Here is a 26,047-nt window from a genome sequence, read left to right as displayed (position 1 = left end):
GCTTTCAGGTGAGGAGATATGTGATCGAATTTCTTCGTTCCCGTAATGAGTCTCGCCGCTGCGTTGAGGCAGGCTTTTAGTGGTGCTGTGGATGTTTTTGGCAGGCCCGCTAATGTGGTGCAGCCGTATTCGATCCTCGAGATGACTAGTGATTGGATAGCCAGTTTTAGGTCTGTCTCAGTGATAAAGGGTTTCAGTTTTCTTAAGTAATTCAGGTGGAAGCGGGCGCTCTTGGCCATTGAGTTAATATGGTTTTTCATGTCGAGGTTCTTATCTAGTGTAATTCCTAGTGATTTGGCTGAGTTAACTAGGGTCGGGGTGCAGTTTAGCGCTGTCACCAATTTAGTCCACTCTATAACTTCAGATTGGCTCCTTGTCGGTGAGATTAGCAGGAATTCAGTTTTCTGGGCGTTTAGTTTCAGATGGTTCATTGTTAACCATCGCAAAGCACTCTTTAGTGTCTTGTTCATTCGGTCAATGTCCTCAAGGGAGGCGATCTTTATGTATAATTACGTGTCGTCCGCATACATATGATAGGATACCTGTGATTTTTGAAGGATCTCCGTGAGAGGTTCTACATATAAATTGAATAGATCTGGGGATAGCGTAGAGCCTTGTGGGACCCCTATTGCGTTGGGGCTCGGGGAAGAGATTGCTTGGTTAACCAGGAATCGCTGAGTCCTGTTCTGTAAGAAAGAATTGAACCATTTCAGCACGTTTCCGGACAAACCCATCCTGTCTTGTAGTCTGGTCATAAGCACTTCGTGCTTTACCGTATCAAATGCTGATGATAGGTCTATGAGGATCGGTAGGCAAGATTGATTTCGGTCTAGGGCTTGTAGGGCGTCATCGACAATGTGCAGGATCGCAGTTTCGGTACTGTGCCCTGATCTGAAACCTGATTGGCAATCATCCAGTAGCGAGAATTTAGCGATGTGTTGACTTAGTTGGCCCTGCACGCATTTCTCAATGAGTTTAGCCAGTAGAGGGATGTTGGTCACTGGTCGATAGTTGTTCGGGTCTGTAGCATCAGCTGTCGGTTTTTTGAGGATGGGCATCACCTGCCCTGTTTTTAGACAGTCAGGGAGGGTTCCTTGTGTAAGTGAGGCGTTTATTATCTCGGTCCAGATCGGAACTAGAGTGTGGCTGATTTCTCTTACACACTTTCCTGGTAATGGGTCTTGAGAGTGGTTGTTCGGTCTAAGTTCCGCCAGCGTTCTGGCGATCTTTTCCTGGTTGTATAGTTCAAATGTGTCCCATTTTGCCTTATTTTTAGTTTGGAGTCTCTCTGGTGAGAAATTGGACTTGTTACTGGATGGAGGCAGTGCCTTAAGGTTAGTTGCTGCAATTGTGAGGTCATCTTCAAGCAATTTAGATTTTTCCGTGAAAACGCCAGGAATGCCCTCTCTCCCCATCTCCTCACCCCCTTCCAGCATATAACCGGCCTACAGATACCAGGGCACACACACATAACCAAACTACCATTAAGCACACTTTTGAAATCCTCAAGCAAACTTCAGAAGTCGTGATCACACAGGGATGGTGTTCAAGTTTTCGCCAAAGTAGTGTGCAAGATTATGGAAGCCAGCTGTGTGCTGCACACCATCGCCATACGATGGGGCTAACTTGTAAACAGAACTCCTGAAACAAGGCCCCACCCAGGTTTCCATTGAGGGACTCAGAACATCAGACAGGGTCTATAAGTGCATGACATACGAGCAGCCTCACATTTCACCTGAGATGTTAGTTCGGATGCAGCACCACAGTGGTTGGGCTGTGTCTAGTCATTAATGAACAATAGACAATGTCCCTATCCAGGTATACCATCCTCAAGTGCCACTTTTAAATACCATGATCTCAATATCAAACATGCAATTATATAATTATATAACTATATATATATATCGTCATGTGATCAAGGCCCTTTTCGGGCTGAAACGCGTAGTGGCGGTGTTGGTGTCGGGCACCAATAAATAATTTTGCACAGAAAACGGGTTTGCCTCGTCTTGTTTCCAGTGACTCAGAAGACGTGCTTGATATTATATATATATATATATATATATATATATATATATATATATATATATATATATATATTATCCATCCATATATAATTATTTATTACTACTGCATCCATCATTAACACACACTCACATCAATACCGCCCACTTGTACTGTACAGACAATGATACATTACAAATGTAGGATTATATTAACGTATCTTAATATACACTTTTGTCTACTTTAATTATTAAAATTAATTGAAAATATATTTTGTTTGTCGGGTAGCACTAGTGGGCCATTTAGAACCCCATACATGCTGTGTCCTTCACTCTGCTTAATTTCCTACTTTTCCACCTGCATGATAGATTTCTCTGCCTCTGCTATGGGGAGGCAGTCTCTGTAGCAGAGGGGGAGGGGGCTACAGAGGGGAGGTGGGGATTTCCAGTAACCAAGAGGTGGCATACAGGAACAGGAAGAGGGGTGTTCTTGAGCCAATCAGGGACCACCACACAATCCTCTCCATGCTGCTGATCCATTTGCTCCAGAATCACCCACAATGGCGGAGGATGGAGAAGAGAGGTCCCTCGTTTTTGGGGAGGGGAGCCTCTAAAATATCCTCAGCCGTATGGGGGGCCAGAATCCCGTCTGAGTAATGCAGCATGGCATAAAATCAGACAGGTCATTTTCCTGACTGGCAAATGGTAGATTTTGCTTGCCTGGTGTCGCTGTTGTGTGGGGCTATTTGATTAATGTCATCCGAGACATACAGAACAATGAGCGTTCCAAAACATATGATATGATTGTATCTTAACACAGTATTTTTACACAGTAGATAAACACCAACAAAGTACTCTTCTAGCTGACATCTACTGAGACAAGCATTTGCAATGCAATTGGTCTCTCCTTTGGGACCTTATATGTATTTAGCTATGCAGCACATTCGCCTGGGTGCTGAAACATCTACTGTTCTTTAACATGGAGGGAAAGTAAGCACCAAACTGCGTGACACGCCAGGTATGGAAACACATAGAGAGAAATATTGCCTTTCAGCGGGAATGGTATAGTACAAAGCTCTGTTTTCAATATAGAATCAGGGTCATCGGTGGTCATATCACTGAAAATACAAGATTTGAAAAACATATTATTGTCTATGGGTGCTCGTGGAAGACAATTTCTATGGACTGGAATCTAGAGCATGCTAAAGTGATTCTGGTATTTTATTGACCTCTGATGGTCGTTTTCTATCAAGAAAGTTAAATAGAGGCAGTTGCCGGAAAAATAAAAAAGAGAAAGTCCCTCAGCAGAAAACTATTCTGGTATTTTACTGACCTCAGCAGGTCGTTTTCTATCAAGACAGTTAAATAGAGTCATTTGAACAGAAAAAAAGTCCCTAAGCGGAAGCAGACAAGTCCTAGGGCTGATCTCCAGAGCCCACAAAGTAAATACACATTTAAGTATATAATAAGTATATACTAAAGTATATACAAGAGGTCTCGAATGCTTGACCTAATAAATGTACCAGTTGGTGGAGACATGATATGAGAACGTGTTAGTTACTGTGGCAAAGGATGTACCATCCAACGATTCACTGCAATGGAGAACATGGGTGGATACAGCTAATGGAAACAGACATTTACGTACACTTACCAAAGAAGCAGACACATGGAAGGATGCATTTTGTGACATAAGAACAATGACTTCATATATATAAGATCAAAAATTAGACCTGCTGAAACTGGAGCCGTTGTGTTATGGCTTAATATGTTTTTTTTGTTTTGCAGTTTTTTATAGCGTGAACCCAAAAGTATTGGACACATTCATTTTATTTTTTGTAGGATGAGGATATTAAGTGATTTGCACAGAATCACAGAACTTGGAGCCAATGCTGAGACGCAACCCTGTTTCCCCAGCTCCAAAGTTAGCAGCTTGGCTGTTATGCCACATCCTCTACCATAATATGTTCAATATCTTGATATTTATGCAGAGAGATTGGTATGATTAGACAAATCTCAATTGACCTGGCAATTAATATACTAGGCTCTGACATCTATCTGTTGTCTGTGACCAGTCTGGTGCAAATGGACGAACAACACAAGACCTGCAAGGTAACATTAGTATTATTAACTTACATTCTACAGGGAGACTTAAAGCTGAGTGTAAATCACATTTGTGAGATGTGTGCCTATAGGTGAAGGGAAGGAAAATCTCAAATTAGTGAGGAGTAGTGATGTAGTGGAAAGATAGAAGGGTTTGCTTTTTACCTGCCATCATGAGATTTCCCAGAACAGGCAGGCCACGTAGGAGGTCTTGGTGCATGACGGAGAACACACTTTGATCAACAGGATGAGACAGAGATGGGATCTGGTATCATGTCCTGTGAGAGCCCTTGCCACCTGCATCTTTCACTCGTCTCCTCTCCTACGGCCACTTTTTAGGTCCTCAATGATGCTTAGCTCCGCCCCAATGCAATGACATGGTCCTTCAGCTCTTGCACATGGCCGCTTTCTCTGCTCTACTGGGGATGTATGAGGCAGACCATATACACATCTGTAGCGATCTACAATAAAGGTCTGTACAAGACCTCTCTCCTCACCAGTGAAGTTCCTCTGCCTCTTGAGTGAGGTGGCTGCATCCTGTACAGTGTAGCTGTAAAGTTTTTTCACCAAAGTCCCACAGTTCAAGGCAAAGAGGGCAGAGCCTAGGGTGTGGGCTTTATTTATGTGCTTGCTGGGTTAATGCTTGCCAGGTTGTGTTATTTACTCTTGTGATTGCTGTTTTCCTAGTTTTTTCCATTTTGGGTTTGCCAAAGCATAGGTAGACATCTAAGCCTCCAATGTTGCATACTCTGTCTACAGTCTGAAATCTGATCGTAAAGTTGCTAGAAACAATTTCCATTGCAGGGATCGCCACCCACTGAGGTAAGCGGGTGGAGACTTGCAGTGCTACTGGGTAGCCGGAAGTGGGGTATCTCTACCTGCTAGCAAAATTAATGTTTGTCAGGTGTGCGTGATTTAGGTCAGGTGAATGCTGCTTCACTGGTCTTTTCCATTTGGATAATTCCATAGCTCCATCCCCAAAGCCGAGAACTCCACCTACAAACGCATGTCTAATCTCCAGTTGCATAGTTATTAGTAGTAGTTTTAAGGTCATACTTTCTATTGTAAGAGTCTCTATTCCCTCATATAAGGGGCTGGAGACTCACAACTCTACTACTGAGTGGATGTTTCCACCCAGAAAGTGTATTGAGTCTATTTATCTGCCTGTAGGATTAATGTTTCTCAAGTGTGAGCAAATTCGTTTTGGGGAATGTTGTTTCCCTAGTCTCTTCCATTCAATGTTTTCCACAGCAGAGGCAGAGATCGCCACATCCAATGCAGAGAATCCAATTGTAAAGTTCACAGTGAAGTTACAAGGCACAATTTCTATTGTAGTAAATGTAATGTAATGTAAATGTAAATTGATACTTGTATAGCGCACTACTCACCCGCAAGGGTCTCAAGGCGCTTGTACGAATACCGCTGTGGAACCCATCCTGGCTTTCCCTGTGAGGCGTCCACTCCTGGGCACCCCCAAGGTGGAGGCCAGGCATCCTTAGCGTTGTGGGGGCCGTTGTGGAGATTAAGCAAGCTATTGCCCAGAGTTGCAGAGTTGGACTCCATGATTGGAATAGGCACCGAGGCGAGAATTATCAGGTCCGTGGAATTTTGAGCCCAAGACCCGCAGAGGCGGGGAATTGAACCCTGGTCCCGGGCTAGACCTCTGCATCAGGGTCTGCCGCTCGAATCATTGAGCCACACTTCTCCAGTGGTAGTCTCCACTGCCCTAATCTAGAGTGGTGGAGACTCACAATCCCATCACAGGTTGATATTTCCACCAATAAAAGGTGAATTCCATAGGGGCAGAGTTTCCGCCGAGGCATAGCACATCGACTTCCATGCTTGAACAAGGCTTATGGTTTTTGTCCAGTGCACTATTACAACCCTCAGAATGTAATAAGGTCCAACAGTAAATATTAACAGTACATGTATTTCCTGATGCAGAAGCCCACACCATAACTGCTCAACTTTCAACAGCATGTTATACTCAGCTTTCATAAGCACATCTGTGGGTGACTTTTGGCTAACATATTGGGAACAATGCCCTGTAAAATGAATAGTTAATTCCTTGAACTATGGTGCTGATAGTAAAACATTTAACACTGCAGCTGTTAGCTCCACTCCAGTCACTCCAGTAGCAGATTCTGTAAAGGTTAGCTACATTGGACAGCTGTTAGCACACCAAAGTGGTCTGTCAGGAACACAACGCTTTATTTGTCCTCATAAATAGGCAGGTGCTAGCTGACAAAGGCATTTGTTGATAAAAACTGTTACGAACACAAAATATTTGTTTTAAAATATTAACAATATATAAACATAAATCATAAAAAAAGATGCAAAGAAATGTAAAAAGAGGATGAAACCTAAAATGCAGAAGCTAAAATAGTGGTTGAAAACGTTCTACATAGGAGATAAATAAAAGTCTTTTACCCAGATTCATGAAGAACACATTTTGCGATTCCTTAATAGCGAAATTTACCGATTCGCTATTAAGGAATAGTAAAATGCTATTCATCAAGAAATCACTCAAGAAATATCGATATCTAATTATTCCTTAATTGCGACTCACAAATTGCTAGTCGCAATTAAGGAATATCTCCCCATTCATTCCTATGGGCCTAGAGGCCCATAGGATTGAATGGGAAGACACTAGCAATTTGCTAATCACAAATAGCGATTCGCAATATGAAATTGCGATTTCAAGGGTGCAGGGGTGTCCAAAGGACACCCTGTAGCACCCCTGAAATGTGAATTTACACTGATGTTGTGCACACACATGTCCAAAGGACATGTGTGTGTGTAACATGCAACTTAGAAAAATGCATTTAAATACATTTTTCTAAGTTTTCGCTATTTACCACGAGGTTTGACTTTGTGGTAAATAGTGGTCCTAAATTGTGAATTCGCAATTTTTAAATGTTTCATGAATAGCATTTAAGGAATCTCTAATAGAGATTCCTTAAATGCTAATCCTCGCAAATTTGGGAAATTCTTTATTAGCGATTTTTGCATTTGGGATGATGAATCCCAAATGCAAAAATTGCACTCGCAAAGGGCCAGATTCTCAGAATCTGGCCCTTTTGCGAGCGCATTTCGCTTGATGAATCTGGCTGTTTGTTCATTGTCATGATATGCTGCTCAGTTATATCTTAGGACATAAAGAATGGCCCAGTCCTTTGATATTTGTGTCCGAGCCTCCTTGAACATAGGTTTTAGCAAAGAAAAGAGCTACCTCAAGAGGCGTGGGCATAAGGACATATAATACAGGAGAGCTGCAAAAGCATTTATGAGTATGAGAAGTAGTACTGCAGGAGGACTCTTTTACATCATCTTACATGTCTTTGTGAATCGGACACAAAATGTTCAACTCCCTGTTTGTGAAAGTGCAGGGTCCACAGTGCTTTCTATTTATATTAATTGTATATCAATATTCACTGAAGAAACCCATTTTATTTCCATTTTAGATGTTTTGAGGCTAATTCACAAAGCAATGTAAGAGTACCCGAAAGTGTACTAATAGAGATACATTTTATATATTTCAAAAAAGCTTTTGTTTATAGGCCCTTAAGTATCAAATATGTATTACTTTCGGACACAGATGACATACAGGACCTGGTACCTTGCATAGATTTTTTGCTATCACTGCCAGCCAAGGGGGAGTGTTGAAAGTGTGTGAAATGTGGTTTCTTATTGCAAATGCCTAATGGATGCATTCTATGGCCGATCAATGCATAATACATCTTATGGGGAAACTCACCCATAAATAACTGACATGATCTTCTCTAGAATAGGTTTCTGTGCCCAGAGGTTGTAAATAAAGGGTGTGGTTTAATATTAGCTTTCAATTAATTTGCAAAGCAAGTAATTATAAGTGACAAATTGACCAAGAGGTACAACCTTTTCACCAGTAGATCAAGATTAATGTAAGCTAGTGGTTTATATGTCTTCTAAACCTCTCTTTTACACATTAATCCTTTTACAGTAATGGCTCACTGGGCTGTCCATTTCTGTACCCATGGAAACCAGATAGACATCATTTCTCATTTAGGTCCAGTGGGTATTGTTATCTATTATGATAATGCCCATACTTCCTGTAGCTATCTTTCTTACTAATAATACCAATTACTATAATCCACCATTTGTCTCATCTCTTGGCGTCTTTCAGGTGCTAATTATTTCCAGCGCAAAACTACTCAAATTTATCAACCTCTGAAAAATGTAAGGCTGAGTGGGCCCACCGGAATTCAAACTTGTGACCCTCAGACTACAAACAGATTTCTACAATGGATGCATTAGTCCACTGACTTTGCACTTCCCTCTCATTTTCCCCTCCTTGCCTGTGTGCTCCTTGTTCCTCCTCATTTGATGCTCACTTCATAAGGACTAGTTATTTCATAGACACTAAAGGTGGGCTGCACAGATGTCGCCCTTCCCTTCAACTTGTTTCTCTTACAATTTTTAAGCCTGAAGAAAGCCGGGTGGCAGAGGAGCCTTCATTATAGTCTCTGCTTTGTTCCTATTTCATTGAATCTAAAGAAGGACTACAATGAAGTCTTCCTTGCCACCAGAACATTTTTGGGCTATAGAAACAACAAGCATGTGCAATGCAATAGGTCTCGCATTTGCGAGAGTTTAAGCTATTGGCATTGTAAATGAAAAGGCCTTTTATTTATCTGTTTGGCTAATTAATACATAAATAAAAGGTATTGTCATTTACAATGCCAATTGCTCAAACTCTTGTAAATGCAAGACCTATTCAAAGAAGAAGCCACCATTGCCCAGGATGCTCGGAAAGTGAATGCGCGCATGGCGTGCCGAATGTTGCAGGAAAGCATGTTTTGCCTGCAGTGGGAGAAACTTTAAAGAAAATAGTGCTTACAGACTAAAAAAAAGTAAAAGGGCCAGTCCTCATGGGAGGTTACAAATGAATCAAAAGCAGGGGGAGAAGGAGGATTGGGCTAGGTTCACCCTCCTATGTGTTCAAAGTTTAGCAAAAAGGATCAGTGGATGACGGATCAAAAGAACCTAGCCAAGGACACACGGGTGGTTCACCAATTGGGTGGAAAACAACCTCTGTTAGCCGAAAGGAACATTTTATTTTATTGAGTCCCCTCACTCACTCAGGGTTGCCCCTAGGTGACATGCTTCATCATTGGGGCCATCCCGAACATCTACTGCTTGAGGCGTGCTGTGACTCGCGTTTTGTGAGGATATGTGTAGTGCAGTGTAGGGGGAGTAGTGTAAGTGATATTTAAAAATGTACCTAACTAGTGAGCCAAAGTTGTATTCCTGCTCCCAGTTGGCAACCGTCATCCACGGATCCTTTTTGTTACAGGTTACAAATGAAAACAAGGCGGTACTAAAGAGGGACTAACAAGAGTATTAATGAATCAGAAGCCAGCATTTAAGAAGGACAATGACACAAGCCAATAACAAATATGGGCGGGGAGTGGGAGGGGCTTCTATTCCATGCTCCAATACAGCATGCCACAGAGCAGCGCATGCGCTGCCCAGGGTCGACCTAAAAACAGCAGTGTATTAAAGGCAAGGGAGGCTTTAATACAGTCCACCTTTCATTTCACTATCTGGCTTAAATTTGCATATACAATATGCATTAGTTAATGTGCTTATAAAACATGAATTTGCTAGCACATTAAGCCCAGAACTATTGGGTTGCCAATGCTTGTTAATTTGGCTTGTGTGATTTTAAATCAGTAATAAACTTTTATGGAGATAAATTCAACACCCGTAGCCAAATAGGTTCCTTTGAAATCTCAGTCATTTAAAGACATACAAGTAGTGTCTGGATAAGTCATGCTCTTCCTTCCAATGAGTGTGGCTCTTTGAAAACATAAAAGACCTGAGTCACACAAAGTGTATTTAATGTACTAGCCCCAAGCCTACACCGCCCCTTCGATTTTGGTTGGTTGATTAATTTCTCTTTTGAGTGAATTTATATGTGTATTCAGAGTAGAAAATTGAAGTTGATATGTTTGTGATTACCCTCAAAGTTCCCTTTGTTGTTTCTAGCATTACCTGAGGCCAGTCCCCCTTTCACTCCTTCCCTTTCAAACCCTTTCTTAAATTAATGACTGCTTTAAATCCCCTCATGTCAATGCTCACATTGGGAATGCCAGTTCCACGTCCATAATGATATGGAGGGTGTTTGCAAGATGTCACATGTGAACATTAAGAATGAAAATTGTGCAAAAAGCAACAGCCTGGCACAAACATACTTTAAAGATTAACAGGATGAATGGGTTGATTTTGGGCAGTGAAGAACATTTGGAGTCGCTATGGGTAAATTTTCTGGCTGGTGTACTAATTAAAACCTGTGGGCTTGATGTTCAAATCCTTTTTGCAATTGCAAACCCTGAGATGCACAAAATTACAGCAAAAGAACTTTCTTAATGTTCAAAAGCCCTTACATGAGTTGGAAATTCTTTTTGACTTGGAAAAGGCTTTTACAGTCCTTTCTGAATCACGAAAATGCTGGGAGGGAAATCGGTGCCCCTCCTATTTATGATTCAGAGAAAAAGAAGTGGGGGGACGCTAACGTCACGACAGGAAGTGACGTCACAAAAGGTGGCTTGCACCATAATACTCATTTCCCCCCCTCGCTAACCCCTTAGATGCGATTGCACCAGAGAAGCCAGCGCGCGAGCAACGTTCTGAATGAGCTCCGATCTCGCCCCAGAGAGGCCAAAGAGTGAATGTGTGGCTCCATTTGCTCCAGTTATCGAGCTCCCGGTAAAATAAGTGGGGGACGCGTCCACTCGCGTGGTACCCGGACTCAAACCCTGAATCTATCAATTGTTTATGAACACAGTTGCATTCGGAAACCATCAAAGCGTTACTGACCCTGGAGTAACTTGTTCAGATTGGGGAAGGTGCCTCCTTGGGACTCCTTTCCTTTTGTGAATCATCTAGGCCTCGGTGGGAGGGGTTATGGAGCAGGCAGGGGTCGACGGGAAAACTCCTGCTCCCCCTGTTGTTTTCCCAAACTCGAGTTTTGTTTAAAGCCGCACAGGCCCCTTTAATAGACCAGGCTTCTATTTATGAAAAGAACATTCCTGTTTAGTAATGCAAATGCAGCTGTGTGGGTCTGGTGTCCCTTTCATGCCTCCATATCTGCATTTGCAGCCAATCACCGGGGGTCACAAACTGTGACCTGCCTCATAATTATTCATTAAGGCAGGTTGTGTTGCAACCCCTGCCAGTGTACAATTTACAATGTCATCTATTATAATGTAGGTCACATAACAAATTGCATTCCAATCCTCAAACCAGTCAGTGTGCAAATTGCAAATTCCTGGTTTGGTAATGGGAATATTACAGCATGCCCTGTGTATCAACATGCATACATTAGAATCTGCTTCCCACCAGCAAGTTAGACTCAATTTGTGCAACACCTGTGGTGTAAGACGCGATGAAACATCCAGCCGATATGATGCCTGATTTGAACGTTTTGTTATTGGAATGTTGATAAATACCTGATGCAGATTATCTATAGTGAACCAGAACCTGGCAATATTGGCAACATTTCTGAATTCCATAGATTGGTCTTGAGTGCTAGTACCAGTGCTTGATTTGTAAAAGAAAAGGGCCTGATTAACCCCTTCGATTCTATTGATGGAACGGTTCCGTCATGAGCGTCGGTTGGCCTGTGCTTATGACGGAACCGTTCCGTCATGAGCCCGTTGACTCATTAGAACGTTCAGCACAGCGCAGGAATCTGCGCCGCGCTGAAGGTGTTAAGAGTTTGGCGGTCTTGGAGCGGGCCGCCACGTCAGCCCCCCGCTCCAAGACCGCCAGAACCATAGTCTGGCCGCCTGCTATATTCCAATTGGAAAACTGTTCTGGCGCTCCTGCAGTGTCGGGCCCATGGCTGTGCCTTTCAAATGTCTTAGAAAGGCACCGCATTGGGATTGCCAAAGCACTTTCCTGCACGGCATGGACAAAAAATGTGTGTTCCCTGCATGCATCCCTGTGCCCTGAGGCAACAGGCGACCTGAAGGGCCCCTTCGTTTCCACAATGCCACACTATTTCCCGGTAGGCTCACCACCATGAAAACTGTGGAAGAGAGGAAACTTGTAATATGCTTGGCAGTGCTTCAGTGGCACGGCCAGCATAATGCGGGCCTCAGACGGCTGAAAGACCTCCAGGGATCGCAGATCCCTGGTGGTAGTAGCAGTCCTATGGCGGTCCAACCGCCCAACTGGTAATACAGTGGTCCGGACCACCGGTGCTGTAGTAGCCATCACAGGTTTGGCGGTCCAGCGGACCACCAAACTCTGAGTCGGCCCCTAAGCTCCAGAACCCAAAGTTTTGCTCAGAAGCCTGGGTCTGGCGCTAACGAACATCAGAGTGCCGAATACCAACGGCGCACAGTCTCAATATCTACATCATGTCTCTTTAATCCACCATCAGACAATTCCTGCCTCTATCTCACTCTTGCAGGATCTTTTTTATCTATGATTTTCCTTTTTTACACTGTTTCTCTGCCTTTCTCTTCTTCCTTCTTTCTCCTTTTTGTGCTTTTCTCTCTTGCTCTTGGTCAAAGTCTGAGGAAAAATAAGTGCCAGTGGGTCACACCCGCAACCACCAACTCAAATCAAGCACTGACTGGCACAATAGTTACACAAACATTTTCTGATTATATAGATTGCAAGGAGGGCTGTCGCAATATTCGCACCAGCATTTTTGGATTACTTAGGTTGCCCCAAGGGAAGACTACAATGTTAGGACCAGAATATTAGACTAGATAGATTTCTTTGGAGCAAGCTTTATTTTTGCTATTGTCAAAAGTGTAGATAATGATGCAAAATTACAACAGTGTAATCTCTGTAACCCGGAAATGCTAGTGCAAGAATGAATAGTTACCAGGGCGATCGATGGAGGCCGGTCCTATATCGTGAAAATATTTTATTTCAGATAAAAAATACGTTTATTCAAAGTGCAGGTTCGACTTTTTTCAGTGCTAGCAACGGAGTACAACAAACATACTCCACTGTCCCTACTCCCCAGGTGACTTACAACTGTCTCTTTCCCTCTCTTCCAGATGAATGATGTCCTTCTCTACACCTACCCCCAGAAGGATGGCAAATACAGGCTCAAGAACACTCTGTCCATCGCTGGCATGAGGGTAAAGATAACCTCGAGTGAATGTGGGGGATAAAAAAAGGATTACTAATGAACAACTCAAGCTGTTATTATTTTTTTTGGTGCAATGCTCTTAATATCAGCTCAGTTATGTCCATTGTTTAGTGCCCAGTTTTGAGTATTTTCAATGTTTTGCTTTTCGATTATGCGAGGGTGGCTCTAAAACAGAAAATAGACCGGGGCACCAAAATAAAGCCCCTTTTGGAGTGAATCAGAAAACTAAAAAAAAAAGTACCCCACATTTGCAAATGTGGGGAGTTTGGACTGGTAAAGACGCACATGCTGCAGGCAATGTTTGTAATATATCAAGGAAATCAACAGTAAAAAGCGACCAACAGACCATAAAACGTGTAAATGGATGTGCAGTCCGACCAATAAGACTTTTATTTGTATCAGGCAACACGCTTGGTATATGCAATGGTCCAGCGTCCCCTTGTGAGACCTGAACCAATTCGCAAACACATATTTATTTTCTTTTTTTCTGGTATGTGCCTTTACTCCGTTTCCGGTTGTATTTGCAACATTTATTACCTTCGCATTAGAGGAAAATGTGTGTTGTGCATGCTGTGGCATTTGTTAACATCCAAAAGGTTTCACTCTTTACTGGTGCACGAGTTTCCTGTGATGTCACTTCCGCCTGACCAGTTTATGTCATTTCCAGACCAAAGTGATTTCACTAGTGCTTGTGTGTCACTGTTATAACTTTCCCAGTGACACAGAAGAAAGTGGAGGAATTGCAGAGGTGATAGGTGAGGGGGGTGTAGGGCAAGAGGTGCAGCTTGTAGCTATCCCCTCCCACCCTGCACAAGAAGTTAAGCCTGGGCGTAGTTCGCGTAGTGGGGCTACGCAAAGTGGGCACAAAGCTGTTCGGGTGCCCGAAGCTCTGCCCAGAAGCCAGCGGCAGATGCAGTTAAATGTCGGCGCATCAGTACCAAGGCTGGTAGTTTTAAATACACCTCAGACCTCATTTAGCCACGACTAGACACTCCCTGCCCCTATATCACGCTCTTGCAGGTTCCTGCGTTCTCCCTTTGTGACGGTTTTCCCATCTTTCTCTTCCTCCGTCGTTCCGATCAAAGTGTTTTTCCCTCTCTTGCTTTTGATAAATATCTGATGTAGAAAAATAATTGCCGGTCCTTAAGAATGAGTGCTGGTTCAAATTAAGCACTGGGATGGAAGGGAGGAAAGGGGTGGAGGCACCATGGTAGAGGTGGAAGTTTGTAGCCTTGACGTACGTGAATGGACTTCATAAAATAAATGATTTTTTTCCCATTGGAATGATGACAGGGAATGATAGCTCTTGTTTTCTTCTAGGTCAGCCGCCCAATTGTGGAAAAAACCCAAAATGTGCTGCGAGTGGAATGCATGGACTGCTGCCTGACTCTGTCAGCAAGGTATGGTCAACAGCTTGGCCTTAATCTCTCAGTGAAGGTCACACACAAAAACTAAACATTTCTAAAAAAAAATAAAGATAGGAGAGAAGTACTATCTCTTGTTTTTATCTCCCAGTAGCCATCCAAGTGGCCTAAAAAACAAGCATTTACAATGCAACGGTATCGCCTTTGCAAAATTAGAGCTATTGGCATTGTAAATGACAAAATTGTTATTTATGTGTTTGTTTTGAAAACAGATAAATAAATAGCACTGTCATTTACAATACCAATAGCTTAATCTCTCGCAAATGTGAGACCTATTGCATTTGCACCCCCACACCCACACAGAGCCACACACACAGAGCCACACACACACACACAGAGCCACACACACACACACACACACACACACAGACACACACACACACACAGACACACACACAGAGCCGCACACACACAGAGCCACACACACAGAGCCACACACAGAGCCACAAACAAACACATACAGAGCGCCACACGCACACACAGCGCCACACACACATCCACAGTGCCACACACACAGTGCCACACACACACAGCGACACACACACACACAGCGTCACACACACACACAGCAACACACTCAACACACAGCGACACACACACACACAGCAACACTCACACAGAGCGCCAGGTGTGAGGGTGAGGGGGTGTGAGGGTGATTGAGGGTGAGTGTGGGTGTGTGAGGGTGAGAGGGTGAGTGAGGGTGTGAGAGGGTGAGAGGGTGAGGGAGGGTGTGTGAGGGTTAGAGGGTGAGAGATGGTGTGTGAGGGTGAGGGTGTGTGAGGGTGAGGGTGTGTGTGAGGGTGAGGAGGTGTGTGAGGTTGAGGGGGTGTGTGAAGGTGAGGGGGTGTAAGGGTGTGAGTGAGGGGTGTGAGAGTGAGGGGGTGTGAGGGTGAGGCTTTGTGAGGGGGTGTGAGGGTGAGGGTCTGTGAGAGTGAGGGTGTGTGAGGGTGAGGGTGTGTGAGGGTGAGGGTGGGTGAGGGGGTGTGAGGGGGTGTGAGGGTGTATGAGGGGGTGAGGGTGTACGGGGAGGGGGTGAGGGTGTGTGAGGGTGAGTGGGTGAGGGTGTGTGAGGGTATGTGAGGGTGAGGGTGGGTGAGGGGGAGTGAGGGTGTACGGGGAGGGGTGCGGGTGTGTGAGGGTGTGCGAGGGTATGTGAGGGTGCGGGTGTGTGAGGGTGAGTGGGTGAGGGTGTGTGAGGGTATGTGAGGGTGAGGGTGTGTGAGGGTGAGGTGGTGTGAGGGTGCGGGGCTGTGAGGGTGAGGCATCCTATGAATTATGTTACAAATAGGTCATCACTAGAGACCCCATCTCAAAGTAGTGTGTGGTTTTCAGAATACCAGGATGCTGATGTAAAGCAAGCAGCCACCAGCAGCGTTCTCAAAAGACCCTTTGTACATTCTCAGTTACATAGCCTACAAAAAATGTGCAATATTGTATGGCCATTACAAGTGATGGAGAAACTAGATTTGGACTTCGGCAGCAGAACTGTTGGTCATTCCGATTTCATAAACATCTCCTAAAATTCCACTCAAACTATATTGTTTAAAACATCAATCTCAATGTATTACCTTTAAAAGCGAAAGAGCACACTTGGCCATTGCACTGTGCACTGAGCTAAAATGTCAGTGTATGCATCAAAATGCAGCAGTTTACCAATGGATATAATGACCTTTGAAGTACATAGTTCTTTGAGGTGCGCCTATTGGTTCTAAAACACACTTCAAGTGCTAACATACACCAGACAATATTAATAGTTTTACAACTAAGTACAAGGGGAAGAGTAATACACAGTGTGATGAAGTATACACCACAGGACCAGCTACAGCTCTTTACCGGGACACTCCCTCCCTGCACAATATCAATGCGTGGGAAGCCATAGCTGTGCACTGAAAGAGAAAACTCCCATCCAGAACAGTGGGATAGTGTGTTCTGTAACGCTCAGCCACTTTACGTGCAGCCCATCACTGTAGATGAGCTAGTGACAATAGCAGAGGCCTTGTGACAACAGATTGGTAAACCGCCTCAAACATGACAGGTATCCTGACTCACACAACATGTGTTGTAAAACAGGGAGTGTTCTCAGCTGCAAGAAAATGTTTGAACACATATAGTGTTTTGAGTGGAGTGGCTACTGCCTGATTGAAGTAATCAGATTATCATTACCTGTCGCTCCCTGTAAACGTGGTAAAGAATCTTAGGGTTAACCTCGAGGCAGGCCAGACTATGCTCTTTTTAAGTCAATGGGAGAAGGCACGGACAACGGGACGGCGAGAGGGAGGGTGTGGGGGGCGGGGCTGTAACTGCAAATGTAGCCAAGATATGTATTTGGAGTGACAGCACTATCAGAATACATATATTTATGTTGTTTGCACTTTTTTGCAACCGTTGGCAAAGCCAATAGTCCTGCTTCTTGTAAGTGCAATGTTACATGTTATATTACATATCTGGATACAATGACAGAAGAGGCAATATACCAGTCGGGCGGCACACTATGCTAAACACAGATTTTTAGCTGAAATGTTTTAAGCCACGCCCTTAATTACATCGATCACGCCCTTTTGAGAGACCACTCAGTTTTTTCATCCCACTTACACCCTTGAACGTCCAGTCCTGCCCAGTCAGGGACGAAGCTATCCCTAGTGCATCAGGTATTGTGGCACCGGGCCCAGAGATGTTAGGAGCCCATTGCATCCATAGTCTGTCCGTCTTCTATTAACGATGGCGATGGCGGGCCAATTCGCCTAGCACCGCTGTGCTCCAGTGACATAAATGAACAGAAGAGAAACTTACTCCTGGAGGTAGTCCGAGGGTGCCCCCTCCTTCACCACAATGCGCCCCAGCAATTCTCGGGTGAAAGGTCAGCTCAGCAGACTCGATGTATCGAGAGAGAGGAAATAAAATCCAACTTTCAATGTCAACCCCTCAGAGCTTCTCCCGTCTCTACCTTGATCTCTCCGTTGATTTTGGAATCCCCTGTAGTGCTTTGAAGCACCCTGCAAGCAGCCATGAAGCATGACTGTATCGTGGGTATTGAAAAATTGTTTAGCCTTAGCTGTTAGCCAACGACGTGACAACGTTTGACACTCGCTTTTAGAAAAACTGTGTATTTCTAAAGCTATTTCCAGGAATAAGCTCGGGGAAGTTACACCTTTCTTACCGCAGATATATTCAGAGTAAAGCCACGAATTACGTGCCAAATGTCACCGGAAGTCAAAATGAGAAAAAATAGAAAGAAACACGTGCCCCGTTATCCAATAAGTTTAGTACCTGGCTGCTTCTGTGAAAACTTATTTCACAGATGCCGGTAGCCTACGGTCGCAGGCCTGGGGTGAATCTCACGTTAGCGTAGAGGGTTTTTAACTTGAGAATACGACCTTTCATTAATTTGCTTCCTTCGCCCCACCCCCTCCTCCAGATTACAGAGAGTAGATCGAAAACAGTTCATGATGGCCTATGACCTACGGAAAACTGCTGCGCATGTAAAGCGCCCTAATGCCTTCGGGTCGAGTAAGCGCTACATAAAACTGCAAAAAAGGGCAAAAATATTCAATTTTCAATCAATTTTAAGCTTTATTCGAGGATTAATCTCATAAAAGCACAAACATACATTTAAAATACATCAATAAACAGTTGTTTCCTCGTTAAACGCAATAGTTTAGAAAAGATTAAACAGACATACACAATTAATTAAACGAAGTAGATAAAAAAACTTTGATACATAATTACACAGGTGCCAGAAGGGATGCTCCATTCGGTGTACTCTTGGGAACAGCCCTCTGTCTAATAGACCATGCCCAACCCAAATACTTAGCTGTTGCTAAAACTACAGGCATGTAAGTAGAGGACGGTACAAATGATTCGTAAGGCCTCTACACCCCTAGATGTCCCTAGATTTTTACAAACAGGGACTAGCCAAACTTTCCTCGGGGTGGCATAAGCTTTACAAGAGAATAAAAAGTGGCCTATACTTTCGTTTGATGCACCACAGGCTGGACAATATAGGGCAGAGGAGCTCTTCCACCTACCTGTCAATGATCTCAGTGGAAGGGCACCCGATCTTAACTGGAAGAAAAGCTTCCTGTCCCCAGGGTTGGTTATGCTGTCCCAGTAGGGTTCTAAGACTGGATACAGTTTAGCTACCACAAAACGCCCCGTCATGAAATCAGATTTAGTTTTATTCCAAACTCTTGCAGCTACATGATCCCAATATAGATCTTTAATCGCTTTTTTGCTTGGAAAGAGCTCCCCGGTTGGATTATCCCATAAATTTGAGATACCAAGATCACATAAGGAAGACCTAAGATTTTTTGACCAATCTATCCTATGAAAGATATCAGCCTTTATTATGGCTAAAAACCCCTCTGCGTAATGCAGGATCTCCGGGGTAGTCCAGAGGTATCTCCAATAAAGAATCGGGCGCAACCTCACTAGGTCACTAACTGCTCTCCTCCCCAGGTCAAGACCAAGGGGAATCAGGGGGGTGCTCTGCGGGAGTCCTGTAATTCCCCTAAAAAACCTGTTCTCGGAGATCTGCAAGGGGAGAAGCTTCCCAAAGCCCCACAGCTCTGCCCCATATAGAGCAGACCCAAGAGCCTTGGCCTCAAATACTGCCAAAACAGGTTTTATTGGTTTGGACCTGGATTTTTGGTGCTCCACCCGAAGTGCCCCGAGATTTGTTGGTGCCTCAAGACCGCCATTTCTATGTGCTGGGACCATCTCAAATCATTTGTTATCTGTATCCCAAGATAGGTGAATACAGTAACCACCTCTAGCAAACAATTGTTCAAGAATATTTTTGGCCTGGGTCTGCGTTTTGGTGCAAAGGCCATCAGCTTGGTCTTGCCCACATTGACTTCCAGGCCATGTTCCGAACAAAAAGAATCGAAGATATTCAGTGCTTGCTGCAGACCGCCTGGAGTTTTGGATAGAATTAGCGTATCGTCGGCGAACATCAGGATCGGAACCCTGAGGCCCGCCAACGATGGCGCATCTACACTGGCGTCCAACATTCGGGCCACAATCCCATTTATGAATAATGAGAAAAGCAGGGGAGCCATTGCGCACCCCTGGCGCCTCCACGTTCAACCGGGAAGTCAGCAGAGGATTCACCATGCATGACCGATTGGATTTTAGCAAAGTTGCATTCATGCAATCTCCTCACCAGGGTAAGTAACTCACCCGGGAGACCCATTTCACTCAAAACTGCCCAGAGCTTTCTCCTTGGGACCAGGTAGAAGGCAGCCCGTAGGTCGACAAAAGCAACATACAGACTGCCTTCGCCTAGCACCACTGTCCCCCACTGTAGCAGAGCAAAACGAAACACCTGGTCAACTGTGCTAGTGGCCCGCCGAAAACCAGCCTGGTAAGGGGATAGGGCATTGTTCTCGTCAACCCAATCCATCAGTTTGTTAACCACCATCCTACCTACCACTTTTTGGACAGTGGCAATCAGGCTTATCGGCCTGTAGTTGACTTGAAGAGACCTATCCCCTTTTTTGTATATGGGTATAATGATCGCTCCCTTCCATGATTGCGGGACGACCGATCCCTTCGCAATGGCATTTCCCAAAAGGAATATATATCTGGCCCACCGCGCCTTATCATTAATGAAAACATCAGCTGGTACGCCATCTAAACCCGGGGCCCTTCCCCCGGGGACAGTGCATAGAACAACTTCAGTTTCCTTAAGGGTAAATAAATTCCCAGTGGAATATACAGATGGAATTGCTTCCATGCCCTTATACTGTGCAGTCTCTGCATATTGGGGTTTAAAGTGATCTACCCAGGCACCCTCTGGGACATTGTTACCGGGTTTGTCTGGGATTCCACCTCTACCCCACTTAACAATGTTCCAGAATAACCTAGAATCCTTAGCCCCCGAGGCCTCCTTTAGTTCGGCCCAATGCTGTTCATCCCATAGTTTTTTTGCTAGGGATAGGCTGGCCTTGTAATGCTTTCTGGCGCCACTAATCGCTACCCCATCCCTACTCCGAATTGCTCTGCCCAAGCTTAGCCTAGCTTCCCTACGCTGGTGATTATACCATTTGGCTAGTCTAGGTGGTTGTTTGCTATTTATCTTGCAAGGCCTCAGGAAGTGCGGTTTTAGGAGGGAAAAGAGTTTATCATGGATATCAGTTATTTCCCTTGACCCTGGAGTTACTAAGGCTGCATCCTCCATAGCGGTGATAGCAATATCCACCTCTGAGGTAATAAATGCCATGGATTCCGCATTAGCCAGTACACACGGCCATTTCAATCTACGCATGTCATTAGTCATGTCAGGCAGCGGAGCATTGGTCAGTTGAGGATTCCCTGTTGTGACCGACCACCAGTTGTGGGCCACACAGAGAGGGTTGTGGTCACTCTCCAATCTACCCTTTACTTCCATGTCACATACTAGCTGCCACAGGTTCTGTCTACAAAGGACATAGTCTATCCGACTTTGGCTACGACCATTGTCAAATGTGCAGGCGCCTCCCCTGTCACTCTTTGTTCTCCCATTTAGGGCTCTTAGTCCCTGTTCCAGGCAGATGGCGTTCAATCGTATTATGTCATTAGTCCACCGCCTAACCGGGGCCAGATCTAAAATTGGGACACCCCACTGCGTGTCCTCCTCCCACCCCAGCGAATCGTCAGAGATATCTAGGGGTTCAAAAGTCCGGTTTAGATCGCCAGCGACTATAACATTGTTGCCCAAGGACTGTTTTTCCAAAAGAGAGGACAAGGCCTCTAGGATAGGTGATTTCCCTCTTATATTGCCCCTAACATAGACATTATAAATGTCTAATCCTCCCCTGGGGTCTAAAACCATTCTTATCAATTGGATATCATTGCTACCTGATTCCACCACATTGATTGTAACGGGTAGCAAAAATATTCACTCCAGTCCTGCTCCCTTCCCCCTCTCTCTTCTAAAGCACCCTCGGCGGATGCTGTAAATTACTTGTTAAGTGCCAGAGACGCCAGCGGCAGTTAATGCCCCCAAGAATCTCCACCGGCCGACCTGAGAAATGCCCGATAGAATAAAGGACAAGCAGGCCTGACTTCTCAATGCAATAGAAATGGAGAGAAAAAAAGTTTCCAGATCAAAAAAAAACAAAACTCTCCCAAAATCCTTGTTGTGAGGATTTCATATACACTGGGTTAAAACACGAACCCTCCTCCTGTTCCAGAGTTAAGAGAATTCGGGCCCTCCGGGAAACCCAGACAGATAGATATGCCATTCCGACTGCTGCTAGTCAGGTGTCTCACTCTCTCGGTGACCTCAGAGTGCTGCACGTCTCCTTGAGCCAGAACTCTAATCGGGGCCACTGCTGAAGCGTCCTGTAGCACTCGCCCTTGTCTTCAAAGTGTCTCTGGGTAGCACTAGCCGTCAGGCCCACGGGTGTCCCGCTGCCGTTCTCCCTCAAGCGGCCACAGAACTGAGTGACACGAATAGTCCACTGAAGGCAGTGCCTCTGTTCCGGGCCTCCCCATGATGTCACCCAGCGACGGCGTGCTTTCACTGGTTACATCACACGCTGCTATCACATGCACATAAACTCTATATATGCATATGTATCTCGCCACGTCAGCTTTTGACTGGAAGTCCAGAACAAGACGGCACGGCGGAGCTTCTCAAGTAAGCTACTGCCCGGCCGCCATCTTCGGACAAATGACCAAAACAAACCTTCAAAAAAAAATCGAGTAACATGGTGGCGGTGTCTGTTAGACACTGCCCGCCATATTACAATGGGCTTTCCCCAATGCATTTCCGTGGCGGCAAAGCCGCCACGGAAAGGCATGCGGTGACTCCCTGCGGGGGCCCGTTGTGGGCCCCCTGGGAGTCCCTGGCTTGGGGGGTTGCACATGGGGGGTACCTATGGTACCCCCGCATTTCAAAGTGCAACATGGCAGGCACAGTGCGGTGCCCGTCATGTTGCACCTTGAAAAGCAAAACGTGCACTTTTCACATAGCGTCGGGCGGAGATTTCTGCTCTGCCCGCCGGAATTGCAACCATACAGGATGCGCCCGCCTGTGTGGTGGGCGCATCCTAATGCCCTGATCGGAACCCCCGCCCTTATGGCGGGCGGTCCCGGGTCCCGATATGATGGCGGGCGGACTAAGTCCGCCCGTCATCATAATGGGGCCCCTGGTGTCAAGTGGTCACCAGCATCTTAGTAGTAATGGAAGAACACTTACTTGAGAAAAGTGTCATGAATACTTGCACTTGGAGTTCTGTCTGACCAGCTTTGTACACTCTTGACTCCCTGCCATTCTCTGTAATCCATCCAAACTCATGGCTACTGTGCCTGCAGAATATCTGTGACATCCATTCCTGGACAGTGAGTGGGGTAATGTGCCCTTGACTAACCCTGAAGAGGGGCTAGGCCCTCGAGAGGGCCAACAACCCCACAACAGCACTTTATTTTAACATGAAGACCGTGCATAGAAAATTCACTTTCAGAGGCCAAAATCCATATCAACCTAGCCGTTGTAGATACATCTCTCCCTAATGTTCATCTGCCATATCACTGGCATACTTCCGTAAATTCTAGTTTCCTATTTATGATGCAAATTTACTGTCATATACCCCCAAAGCTGCTTGTATTCTATTGACCTGGCAATAGTTTTACTAATTCTTCTATCATAATCTGTTTATGCATAGAAAATGTGCATTCAATTCCAACCAAATTCCTTATGCAGCGACCCTTCCCATGTTCCCCCTGAAGTGATCTGCAAGTCACACTAGATTTTGATTAGGAATATGCCCAAACATGGTTTCTTTTCTCACTGTACCAAAGGCTGCAAGCTATGCCTCACTGACGAGGTCTAACGAGGCCAAAATAGGTCTGTGGTAGCTTGTGCTCACTTCTGGAGGTGGCCTTGCCTGGCAGTCGGGAGGGACTAGTTCCATGAGACCAGGGCCAGTACTGATTTACATAAGGAAAGCCTCTGTCTAAAGTGGCACAGTGGATGAATATCATTGGATAGGAAGCTACCCAGGGCAATTGGCAGTGGCTAGACTATTTGCAAGCTTTCCACCCATCGCCTTTTATTTGTTTGATGTCATATTACAAAGACAAATGAATCTGTAATCATCTGACATGTAGTAGGGAAAGTCACTACCAAGTGAGTAAGTTGGGTACTATGGATGGTAGGGAAAAATGGTTAAAGAAGTCTGTAAGTAAATATGTAATACTAGTTTTGAAGGTCTTTGTATGTATAGAAAGTGTTTAGTTAAAATCTTTAAGAGTGTTTCATTGAATTAGTGATTAATAGTTATATTGCAGGAGTGAATGGGAGTGAGTGAGCGAGTGAGTGAATGGGTGGCTAAAAGATGTGTAGAATATAAGATTGTCTGTGGGATGAATGTAAAGAGCCAGTGAGTGACTAAGAGAGGTAGTGAGTAAGCAAGCATTAAAAGATTATATAAGCCATTTAGTGAATGAGTTAGTAGCTATGAGGTATACAATTAGTTAAGGATTAGGTGGGTGAGTATTAGAGGAAAGTAGTGAGTGAGAGAGTAACCGTGAGAGGTATTGGGACCCAAAATAGGTAACTATAGGAGGTGCTGAGTGTGGAGGGAAAGTTGACTTTGAAAGGTACTGGGTAAGCACATGGAGGAGTTTGAAAGTATTAAGCGAGTAAATATAAGACTGTAAAAGCTATGAGCGAGTAAGGGAATTGTTCATTGAGATGCTTTGTTTGAACGATTGGCTAATGGTGATATTGAGTGAGTGAGAGGGAGTGAGCAAGCGAGTGAGTGGGTGGCTAAGAAGGGTATTGAAGGGACATTTGCCTGTGGGGCGAAACAAATGAGTGAGTGACTAATATGAGTGAGTTACTAAGGAATGCACTGAGTGTGCAAATATCTAGTGAGGTATTAGATAACAATGGGTGGCAATAACTGAGAAATTGGTGGCTGGGAGATATGAGTTAATGAGGGAGTCAGCAGTTCCCTAAGATAGGACCTAGTGGATGAGTAGACAACTACAAGAGAAATGTTGTGAGTTAGTGAGTGGATGTAGGTGCTACTACAAGAGTCGATAATTGACCCCTTACCATTATGGGATTCTACGACTTGGGGAAAAATCACAAAATGGGCACTTTTGTTAAAATAGCATGATTTGTAAAAAAGTGCCCCTTGAAAATTGAATTTAAAAAAATGAGATTGATCCTCTCTTTATTAGTTATGCCATGCTCCAGAGTCAATAAAAGATGGTAATAAGCCGGCAGGCAGCAGAGGTGTTAACTTCCTCGGTTGCCTGCCTTGTCAATGCACAGGGCCCTTTTTCTTTAGAATTAGCATACAGCCCACTTCACATGTTTTACTGGACAATTAGCAGCCTTTGGATGCCACCTTTGACCACTCCCACAACTGCCATGTGTCTCCTGTAACCCCACACCCCGATGGGTCCTATGTCCACATCCCCACTGCTCTGACACTCTTCTGGCCTCCCTCCCCATATCTCCTGTGTCCCTCATCCTGTGACTCTTCTGCCACCCCCACACACGCTCAGCTGCCTTGTGCACAGCGGAGAGTAGTAGATTTTCTGATGCCAGAGTGCAGACGGGGACTATTCACAAAGGTAAATTGCATGTGTGAGTGATTTACACGTTCAATTTACTCTCACACTTTAGAGAAACTTTACTACTTTTGGTTATCCACAAAATCTGAGTGTAAAGTTACTCAAAAGTGTTGTAAAGGGGATGCAGCCATATTTGTGAGTGTACGATACTGCCAAAAAGAAACAGTAGCAAGTTCAGCAGCATACATAGCCAACCACTGATGCTGTAACATGTAACACCCTCCCATTGAAAATAGCAGAGGTAGAGACATAAAACCCGGAACAAAAATCTTAAATTAAATTAAACTATTTCAAATAGTTACAGATACAAATAAATATAAGTGAATGTAAAGAAAATCTAAAAAAAAGTATTTGTTATTTAATAATACAATATTTTAACGTTTTTGAATGTATAAATTAATATAACATTAATTTATATTCAAATATAATTAAACTACTTTTATTTAATTCTATGTGTCACTTTTAATAATTATTAATACATAATTATTATTATTTTTAGTTAGTTGGGTTTCTATTTTTTTATTTAAATGTCAGAAAATTATTTTTATTTAAATTAATATCTTTATATTAATTACAGATGTAATTGAAAATCACTTTAACAGTTCTGTGGCATTTTTTTCACGTTGTTCTACATTTAAAATAAATATATAACATTAATTTACATTTTTTACATTATTATTTAGTATAAAATTGGTTTCACTAATGTATTGTAAGGTTGAATAAACTTTTTAAAATGTTCTTATACTTTTCTATAGGAAGACCCCCACACCTAATGTGGAGCCCTTCCTGTTGTA

General features: G+C 44.1%; 1 protein-coding gene across 1 annotated transcript in view; it reads left to right on the top strand.

The window, feature by feature from the left end:
* FGD5 (FYVE, RhoGEF and PH domain containing 5) overlaps positions 1 to 26,047 on the top strand; it is a 473,217-nt gene that overhangs the window by 355,423 nt on the left and 91,747 nt on the right. Inside the window, exons 13-14 of the mRNA XM_086939254.1 lie at positions 13,163 to 13,246; positions 14,578 to 14,657. Coding sequence (XP_086795380.1) covers positions 13,163 to 13,246; positions 14,578 to 14,657 — 164 coding nt within the window. The remainder of the gene's footprint in view (positions 1 to 13,162; positions 13,247 to 14,577; positions 14,658 to 26,047) is intronic.

Source organism: Lissotriton vulgaris, chromosome 9, assembly GCF_964263255.1.
Source record: "Lissotriton vulgaris chromosome 9, aLisVul1.2, whole genome shotgun sequence".
In the NCBI taxonomy this organism is placed as follows: Eukaryota; Metazoa; Chordata; class Amphibia; order Caudata; family Salamandridae; genus Lissotriton; species Lissotriton vulgaris.
The sequence above is the reverse complement of the archived record's forward strand: the minus strand, read 5'-3'. Positions and strand labels throughout refer to the sequence as shown.